This window comes from Argopecten irradians, chromosome 2 (genome assembly GCF_041381155.1).
Source record: "Argopecten irradians isolate NY chromosome 2, Ai_NY, whole genome shotgun sequence".
In the NCBI taxonomy this organism is placed as follows: domain Eukaryota; kingdom Metazoa; phylum Mollusca; class Bivalvia; order Pectinida; family Pectinidae; genus Argopecten; species Argopecten irradians.
This window is the reverse complement of record NC_091135.1, coordinates 19,693,240-19,703,627: the sequence shown is the minus strand read 5'-3', so window position 1 is coordinate 19,703,627 and position 10,388 is coordinate 19,693,240. Positions and strand designations below refer to the sequence as shown.

At 32.5% G+C, this 10,388-nt stretch overlaps 1 protein-coding gene across 1 annotated transcript; it reads right to left on the bottom strand.

Moving 5' to 3' along the window:
• Nucleotides 1-7,811: 7,811 nt before the first annotated feature.
• On the bottom strand, nucleotides 7,812-10,310 carry LOC138314752 (ASNSD1 upstream open reading frame protein-like). The gene is made up of 4 exons (XM_069255249.1): nucleotides 10,200-10,310; nucleotides 9,536-9,589; nucleotides 9,197-9,272; nucleotides 7,812-8,964 (listed from the first exon to the last, which is right to left on the bottom strand). Exons 1-4 carry the CDS (start codon nucleotides 10,236-10,238, stop codon nucleotides 8,882-8,884), a joined length of 252 nt encoding a protein of 83 aa, XP_069111350.1. The 5' UTR covers nucleotides 10,239-10,310; the 3' UTR covers nucleotides 7,812-8,881.
• Nucleotides 10,311-10,388: the final 78 nt, after the last annotated feature.

Genomic DNA, 10,388 nt, shown 5'->3' with positions numbered 1-10,388 from the left:
CGGAACCCCTGGATGTATCTACACGTACAATGTAGACCACAAACACGTCTAAATGTCTTAGATGTTTAAATATTAGTATCAGATAAGATGTGTTTATACTTGGAACAGGCCACAAAAAGTGGGTCCAGGAGATGCAGAGAAAGGCAAGAAAATATTCATGCAAAAGTGTGCCCACTGTCATACATTAGAGAAAGGCGGCTCGAACAAGACGGGGCCAAACCTTCATGGACTGTTTGGGAGGCAGACAGGCTCGGCAAAGGGATACAGCTACAGTCCATCAAATATGTATAAAGGTAATAGTCCATCAAATATGTATAAATGTAATAGTCCATCAAATATGTATAAAGGTAACACTACATTTCATCAAAAATGTATAAAGGTAATAGTCCATCAAATATGTATAAAGTAATAGTCCATCAAATATGTATAAAGGTAACTACATTCCATCAAATATGTATAAAGGTAAGTCATTCATCAAATATGTATAAAGGTAATAGATCCATCAAATATGTATAAAGGTAATAGTCCATCAAATATGTATAAAGGTAATAGTCCATCAAATATGTATAAAGGTAACACTACATTCCATCAAATATGTATAAAGGTAATAGTCCATCAAATATGTATAAAGGTAACACTACATTCCATCAAATATGTATAAAGGTAACATTGCAGTCCATCAAATATGTATAAAGGTAACACTACATTCCATCAAATATGTATAAAGGTAACACTACATTCCATCAAATATGTATAAAGGTAACACTACATTGCATCAAATATGTATAAAGGTAATAGTCCATCAAATATGTATAAATGTAATAGTCCATCAAATATGTATAAAGGTAACACTAGTCCATCAAATATGTATAAAGGTAATAGTCCATCAAATATGTATAAAGGTAATAGTCCATCAAATATGTATAAAGGTAATAGTCCATCAAATATGTATAAAGGTAATAGTCCATCAAATATGTATAAAGGTAACACTACATTCCATCAAATATGTATAAAGGTAACACTACATTCCATCAAATATGTATAAAGGTAACACTACATTCCATCAAATATGTATAAAGGTAACACTACAGTCCATCAAATATGTATAAAGGTAACACTGCAGTCCATCAAATATGTATAAGTGTAACGTTACAGTCCACCAAATAAATATAAAGGTAACGCTACAGTTACCATTTAAATATCATAAAGATAACTAGAGTGCGTTAATTTAAAAAATGCATAAATAACCTCTATTATACCGACAGATCATCTAAAAATAAGATTTTTTTATAAGACCTTTACCTTGTTTTTATGCCAATAATCATGTGATTCCCAAACTTAACATATTTAAGAATACATATTTACATGAAACCTCGCAATTGCTTCAATAGCATCCTTTTCCATTTCAGGAATCATTTGGAATGAACACATGCTGTTCATGTACTTAGAAAATCCATTAAAATTCATGCCTGGAACAAAGATGTTCTTCAATGGTTTGAAGGATGCCCAGGATAGGAACGATATGATAGCGTTCCTGAAGGAGGCTACGTCCTGACACTAGGCTGACAGACCGTGTTCTAATACTTCTCTCATCAGTTTAAATCGGCTGACTCTCATGTCAGACAGGGTAGTGTGTAAAGATGGAACATAGGCCCGGGTCCATGACTATTCCTCAGCTTAATTACCTGAATTTCTTGATTTGAAAGTGACCACTGAAGTGAAAGGCATACCATACAAGTTACTGAAGGGGCCCGCTTCTTAAATACTTTCCTTTCTATAATGTCAAGTTTAGTTAAGTTTTTGCTTTGAAAGTTCCTAAAGTTAGCATCTGGTTTTCTGCCTACATGACTCCGACTATTACTAGGCTCTCATCTGAAGTTGACGACCATACATTAAGGAACTTTGGTGGAAATGGCTCCAGATGCTCATTTTAACTATCACAATATCAATTTCGTTGATGGCGTTCTTATCGGGTCAGAATTTTCAGATGAAGGAAATCAGCAAATTCGGGAGTTGTTTAAGAAGGATCAATAATTATGAGGTCTTTGCTGTGCAAGAACGCTGGACATGTTTGTTTCTATGGACCAATCAGACAGAGACTATTTACATTTCTGACTCAGATAACAAAGTTTTGTATATTGTAGTTTTAATCAATGACGTATTTGGAATATTATACAGTTATACATACATGTACATATTTTAATGAATGGTATTTGTAAGGTTACATGTATTCATTATTGATGAAAAGAATTTCTCCAAGAAATCTCCAGAACATGAAACAAAGCACAATTTGGTTTCTATATGGAAATTTGATCTAGCATACAATATACCGTATGACTGGTTATTTTCGCGTACCAAAATTTTCACGATTTGATCTAAAAACGAGAGAAAATCATATGTAAGCGATTTTAAATTTCAGTGATATGGATTTTAAAGGTAGATTTCATTCAACCATTTCTCATTTTTTCGCGGATCAAATTTTCGCGTTCATACCAATGTGCTGCGAAAATATCGTCCCCACAAAAATAACCGGCTATACATATACGTATCTGTGACATGCAGAACTTGATACAATGTCTAACCATTCATTGCTGACTAAATAATATAGCAGTACGACAAAAATGTGTAATTATATGTCTAGAATTGGGGATGGAAGGTTAGTTCTTAATACTTAAAAACACTTTTGCAATCAAAGGTCTTCTCTTCATATCATTGTTATATTAATTAAGTCTAACGGTTTATATGTATGTACATCAATGAAGAGTACCAACCACTAAGCCTAGCGTTATGAAGTGCAGTTCATTGTGTGAAAGAGTATCTCCCTTTGGTGAATCCTCCTCTGTGCTCTTCTAATAAAACAAACATTATTGAAAACTCATGACTTTCAAACAGAGTTTACCATGCAAATATATTTGTTTGGTGTCTAACGATTATAATGGACTGATATATTGAAATGCTAGTTAAATCACAGGAGTTTGACGTTCTGTCAATAATATATAGTATAAACATATAAAAAAATGTCCCCATTATATAGTATATATAGGGGTATTTTTTATATGTTTGTACTATATATTATTGACAAAACGTCAAACTCCTGTGGTTAAATTGAATTCGTCAATTTTATTGAATGAATGAATATATGGATGAACGAATGAAGGAATGACAATGTGAATGGTGGATGGAGTGGATGGAAGTAATAAGTTATTCAGGCGTGTGTGTTATAGAATGAAACAGGAGAGAGAAAGATATAGTGTATAGAAGGTATGGTGTAAGAAATTCAAATGTTATAATGTCTTCTTTTTGAAGATTACATGTTTTGTAAAACAAATGTGAATAAAAACAAGAGGCCAAGAGGGCTTGTATTGCTCACCTTTTTTTTTTTTTTAATAATTATCAAAAAGACTCTTACCATTAGAAAAAATAGCAAAATTGACCCCATAATTTCTTCAATTTCGAATCCTAACCATATCATAATGCTATAGATACCATACAAATATGCTATCCAATACAGTTTCAGAGAGGAAGTAATTTATATGAAAATAGTAGCCTAATTTTTTTGCCCCGTGCCTAAGGCCTGGGGGGTCAGCCCTATCATTTGTATAATTTTGAATCCCCACCCTATAAGGATGCTGCCATTGCATTATGATTGCTATCCCATGCTTAGTTTCAGAGAAGAAGTCATTCATATGGAAATAGCCAAATTGAGCCCTTTTGACACCGCCCTTCAGGCCCCCGGGGGTCAGCCCCATCATTTGTACAATTTCAGTAAGTAGCCCATAAGAATGCTACCAGTCAAATTTTGTAGAAATCCGGCCAATGGTTATGGAGAAGAAGTCGATTGTTGACCGTCGGACAGACACCGGACGCCATGGTATGGCATAAGCTCATCTTGGTGCTTCGAACCAGGTGAGCTAAAAATAAGAAAGAAGAATACTGACTCCATCAAGGTCAGCAGGTAAGTCTAAGAGGAAAGAATGACAGATGGTCCTTTTACATTTGAAAAGTATACCAGTATTTTAACAGACTACTATCAAATTTGGCAGTTGAAGTTTATGCAACATACTGTACATGTATCTGTGCTCAATCTTGAGCTTCCTGTGTTAGTTCCTGAGATTCCTAGTTACATGTGTATGTCCTAATTTGAAACTAGCAGGAAAGCAAGTTAGCCCAATGGACCCAAATTACTCATCTGTGTCCTGGTCATTTCAGTCCATGGTATTGACCAAGAAGTAACCCAATTTGACCTCTGTAATCTTGAACGATGGTCAATCCCTTTCAACAATCTACACTGTAAAGCCAGCAGACATCAATCCAGCATGCTACAAGTGATATATCAGGGTTTTAAGCCTACTATAATAGTTGGAAAAAAATTGTTGAAGATTTTTGCCTATTTGACCCATGTGGCCTTGCACTTCATTCTAACATACTACATTCCAAATACAATGAACAATTTTATTAAAGTACCTGTAATTGATTTAAAAAGGAGTAACCTTTTCATGACCAGTGACCTTGAATAAAGGTCATTGGCATTCATTTCAACAAGCATGGTGGTTCTTCATCTCAGCATGCTTTAGTTCAAATATAAGTACCTGGTGCACCCGTACAGAAAAAGCTAATCAAAGCTCATGAGAAGCTCATGAGCTGCAAATGAGCTTCACATAAGAATGATGTTAGAATCTTATACAAATTAGGTGAGCCGTGTGAGCTGAGGTTAGCTCTTTAAAAACTCATCTGGTTTTCACATGAGCTTTCTGAAAACTAACAAAAGCTCACATGATTTTTGGAAAGCTAGCAGACCATGTGAACAATCTGAACTTGGAAAAATCAAAGGTCTTAATACTGAAAAGCTACCATGTTAGCACATGAGAAATTTTATGTGAGCTTTTTGTTTTTCTATCTCCATTCTGAAGAGTGGTCCTAGTTAACCAATGAAAAAGAACTTCCTGTCAATTTGAACTTCAGTTTAGGAGCCATTTTTGTTGGTGTGTTGGTGTGGCTGTACATGCATTGATAGATCTGTATTTTAATTAAAGCAATTAATAAAAAAAAGTATAATTAAAGCACATTTAATTTTTGGAAAAATAAATTTGAATTGTCAAGCGATACTCAATTAAAAACAAGTCTCAATTTTAGTTTTCACTCTTTGGATGAGAATAAATCAAAATTTTTTAGGTGGAAACTGTTCATGTGTATACTACACTGTAAAACGTTACTGTACAGATGGAAATAGAATCCAATCCTTTGTGTACTACATGTCAGGTAACGGAGGATTACGATCATTTCTTTGTTTTATGTGAACATGTAAAAAGATTCTGGGAAAAAGTCAATGAAACGTTTAAGAAAATTAAAATTGGAAGGAACTTAGCAAATATCAAATATATCATTGCCGGCTATAAAACGGAATCGCCAGTATATGAAGATTTAAATGTCCTAGTATCAATTATATATTTTTCTGTTTATAAAACGTGCTACGTTAGTGAAAAAAGAACGAAGGAAATTGACATTTTTAGGGTATTAAAAAACTAATTGAAAATGTATAGCGATGTAAAGAAAATTAGACATTTGCCAAGCAACACATGCATAAATAACTTTTTAAATGCGTGTAATGATACCTTGTAAATTAATTTCTTTGAATTATCTAATTTGCATGTACGTATACATGTTTGTAATAATATAATGCAAAATATGGCAATTAGTATTCATACTTGTAAAAGGTTATTTTTTCCCTCTTTTTTCACTTTCTATGTATAAGTTTTGAGTGTCGTAGCCTTTTCCTTTTTATATGGACTGATATATAGGGCAATGGCACTTGTTGTATACATGTACAAATGTAGATTGTGTGGCATGAAATTGATTTTGTTAATTATAATTGTATGCAATGTTTTTGGTTCATGACTCGCTCAGAAATTAAATACAGTGTATTTGAAACAATGGTGAAAATAGATAATAATAAAAAAAAAATGCACAATGATGACACTGAAAGAAGAATATCTTTAGCAAATATGGAAAAAATGAGACAATGGATATATACAACAATTAAAAAAAAATCACTCAATCGATATATAAATATTCACAATTCTTCTTTCTGCACGATTGTATTATAATTGAATATTAGCGTAATGTGAATCCTTGTAAGAAAGATGATGACTTCATGACTCTCACATAGCTTACTTTAGCTTTCACACTTGCTCTAGCCTGACTCTCATCTCTCCACTCACTCCCTTGGCCGGTGGTTTTTCTCCGGGTACTCCGGCTTTCCTCCACCAACAAACCTGGCACGTCCTTACATGACCCTGGCTGTTAATAGGACGCAAAAAAATAAACAAACCAAACCAACAAAATATTAAGGCCGAAGGATAAAGCATTTAAGAGATATGCGACTTTGAATAAGGCAACATTTACATAATTTACTGACAAAATTAGCAACGTCAAATCATCAGGTCATGAACATTGACGTCATGTTACAAGGCTGTCAAAGATGTTACATAAAACATACACGTTTGCACATATCTATGCTTTGGACTGGTCTTTAATACTTGTAATATATTAACAAAGTTAGGCTTTAGCTCGATCAGTGGTACATGTAGCTACGTTATTGTCCATTTTATCAAAATACAAGTTAATCTGTGACACGTTTATGTAACAATATAATTCGACGATTTGACGGGGTGACACACTGCGTGTTGTGTGTAACAAAAAATATTCGTGTGTACTTTAGGTTCGTGGTTGGAACTTTCAAATGTTTTAATGTGTAGAGATATTTATGGTTCGTCAATGATACAATGTACTACCCTACCATTATATTCATGGTCCACAGCAACCGCCAAAAGAACAACTTCATGAGGAAATTTCATGCAATGATATTAATTTGTATGTTCGTATTCAAAATTTCACGAAAAGCGAAGATCTGTGCATTGGATTAAAGTGTATATGCTTTCAGATTCTTTTAACTAGAATGTTGGTATACGAATAATGGTGCGACCGACGAGATATACATGTATATGTAACGAAGAAGTCGAATACTATCCTATACATGAACAGATTTTAGATAATTATTGTGTCAACATTTAAAACTAAAACGATGTATGTCTTTAACTATTTTTTTTTTTCTATATACCATTGTCGCATTGGGATCATATATGCATAGAGTATGACCTTAGTCCTGAGTGCTTGATTGTTTTGGACTGAGTGCTTATAAGTGAAAGACGTGTATAGTTTATAATACAAAACAGAATGTGAAAGCAAAGTTATTGTTGGATTCAACATTAATGAATCAGGTAAGTAATTGATATACTCAGTTAGCTTAGAGGACAAGTGTTTGTGGACAACCTATATGAATTACAAATCAAAACCCAAATTCTGTCAAATTTTGCAACAATTTGTTTGGCTGATAACTGTAAACATTTTAGTTGCAGTTTAAATATGAATGCATTCTTGACCACCAGTACACTCTTGATCTATAATTTCAGTTAAGGATACACAAACTAAAATATTAAAGCCTGCAACAAGCTGCTGAAGTCTGGTGCTGGTACTTTCTCCTATTTCAGTTTCTCTATAACTTTGAAACAACAAAATAATACATGTATTGAACTTAATTACAGTTATTATGCCCATGATGTCAGATCTGGCTAATTGTGCTAATTATAGTATTTTGGTTCATCTGACATATCATATTATGGTGGAACTGAATTAGTGGACAACAAACTATGATGGAATCATTGAATTAAAGTCGATGATTTATCAACAATCAAATATTTTGAAAGGATTCAAAAAGGCAATTTGTATTGGGTTTTTTTGCAACACATTTATTTTCAAATTTCTCATGTGAGCTTTTCTATTGTTCATATGCTTTGTAAAGCTCATATCCTTTTGGTAGCTCACATGGTACTACCTAAAAGCTCATGTGAGCCATGTGAGATTTTTACCTCATTTGCATGTTAAAATTCATGTAAGAAGCTCATGGGCAAAATCATGTTATTTTCATGGTAGTTTCTCACATGAAGCTCAAGAGCTTTTGGGTAGCAGATTTCCGTATACCTTTAAGATTTTAAGAAGAAATGATTTTGAATGAAAAGTTTAGCACAGGAGATGATATGAAAATGAGGCTCTGATGATCTTGAACTCAACTTCCGAGGCACGAGCTACAGTACATAGGACTGCCAACAATTATGTGTCAGATTTCTCTCTAAAGCTGTAAAAATTATTCCCTTAAATTGTTAAATTGAAACAAAATTTTTTAATTTATGTTGGTTTTAAATATTATTTATTCATAATTCAACAATATACAACAAAACATTTTGCCTAATCTGAATCATTTCTAAATTATTCTGTTTTGACACATCAATAACTTAACCGCTAGTAAGACATCCTCAAAGGTTGTTTTGTTTAAATATTTGAAGACTGTTCATCTATTGAGCGTCAGTATAACACATAGGATAAAAAAAAAAAATCCAAATTCATGTAACATGTTCACATACTTAATCATAAGTGGATTAAAATAACTGGCAAATGTTCTAACAAACAAATACAGAACTAGAGCACCTCTCATAAATCCAACTCATAGAAGTGTGAAGATGATTACATTTTGTATCATGTTTCTAAAATGGCATTAAAATATAAGTACTGTGTACATTCAATATTTTAATTGTAGCCATGCACTATCTCTTTATGTACTTCTTTAGACATTTCAAAGTACAGATATAAAAGTCATTTATAGTCTTTGTAAGGATGTTACTGGTACTGTTGGTTTTCAAAAAAGATCAGACACTCTCTACAGACTCCTGATCAGATTTGGATGATTAAGATCACTCCTCTTGATAATTCCATGTCTGACTTGAAATGGGATCATATTTTTCTAATCTTCCATGTCCATTCATGTGGACTATGTTTCGCCCTCTCCCTGATCTTCTGAAGGTTCTGATGCCTCCACATCTTTGTATTCTTGTACCAAGTTATCTAAGGTTCCTGTAATGTACAATAGGTGATGTATTGGATACTACATGTAGCTTCATTGCTTCATTGGTTTGGTAAAATAAAATCAATACATCTCAATATCAATTTATTTTATATAATGCTTGAAAATGGTTTTTTTTTAATAAATCATATAGATCTATAGACTTTACCAAATGCTACTTTTATCTTCTGTTTACAAAGAAAAGTATGGGTCGAAATGAACACACATGGTTACAATACTTACTTTTGCATTCACTAAAAACATTGTCTTTGCTTGCCAGGAAAAACACATTGCTGTTCTGTTGCTGTTTGTATACTTTCTACAAATGAAACCATATCAACTTCATCATTTTTATTCCCTTACTTTGGACAATATCTATACATTATCAATTTTTCAAATAAGTTGTTGTTAAAAGGATTAAATTAATATGTTTAGCATAAGTTAAAGAAGTAAGTGCGTAGCTCTAAAAAGGGTAAATTTAATTAATCCCTTTTCTTCAAAACCATCATGTTGATCTAAATTTCATACCACATTTAAATACTGATACTTCTTAATTGGTGTATTTAACATGCATCAACTTACTACTTCCTTCTTTAATGTTGATAATTCACTTTGAAGGACTTCTTTTTCCTTGATCTTTAAAACAAAGAAGAACAATTTAACAATGCAATATTTAATATCTGTATTTACTCTACATGTAAATAGTATTATTTTATACAAGTACATTGTATATACATGTACATATGTATATGTATGTTTGATTGTAGAAATTAAACAACACAAACACAAAACCGTGGATAGTATGTCTAACAACAGTAACGATGTACATGTAAAGAAATTAAGATTGTAAAGAAAATGTAATTAAAAGAATGACGTGTATGTATACTTAATTTAATTATTGTTCAATTAATTGCAAAATACATGGATATGTATGAAAATGTTTACATTCTTAAAAATACATGGATATGTATGAAAATGATTTAACATTCTTAATAGGTATTATCGATTTTGAAAAGGAAACCAATTCCATTTACTATCGGTTATGACTTATCAATCACAAATGAGATTCTACAAATAACATAATCAGATACAATCACTCGAAATTGAAAGTGAAAGTAGGACATATATTATGCGAAGCAAGACATGACAATCCACTGGCATCGGTAAGAAGAGTAACATAAAATGTAGTATTGCGTTATCTTTTCCAAATCGTTATACCGGGAGGCTAATCTTTATTATGGCATACCTGATGTCGTAACTGCAGCTTCTTCTCTTGATGATCCATGTTAATTTCTACAGTGGTATTACACGCACGAAGAATTTGATGCCCATTACCTCCCTTGCATAGTTTTACATTAAATTACGAAGCAATAAACGGAGAATGACGGAACCGTAAAAATTATCTACATTAAAAGATATACTTCGTCTGCAAAAG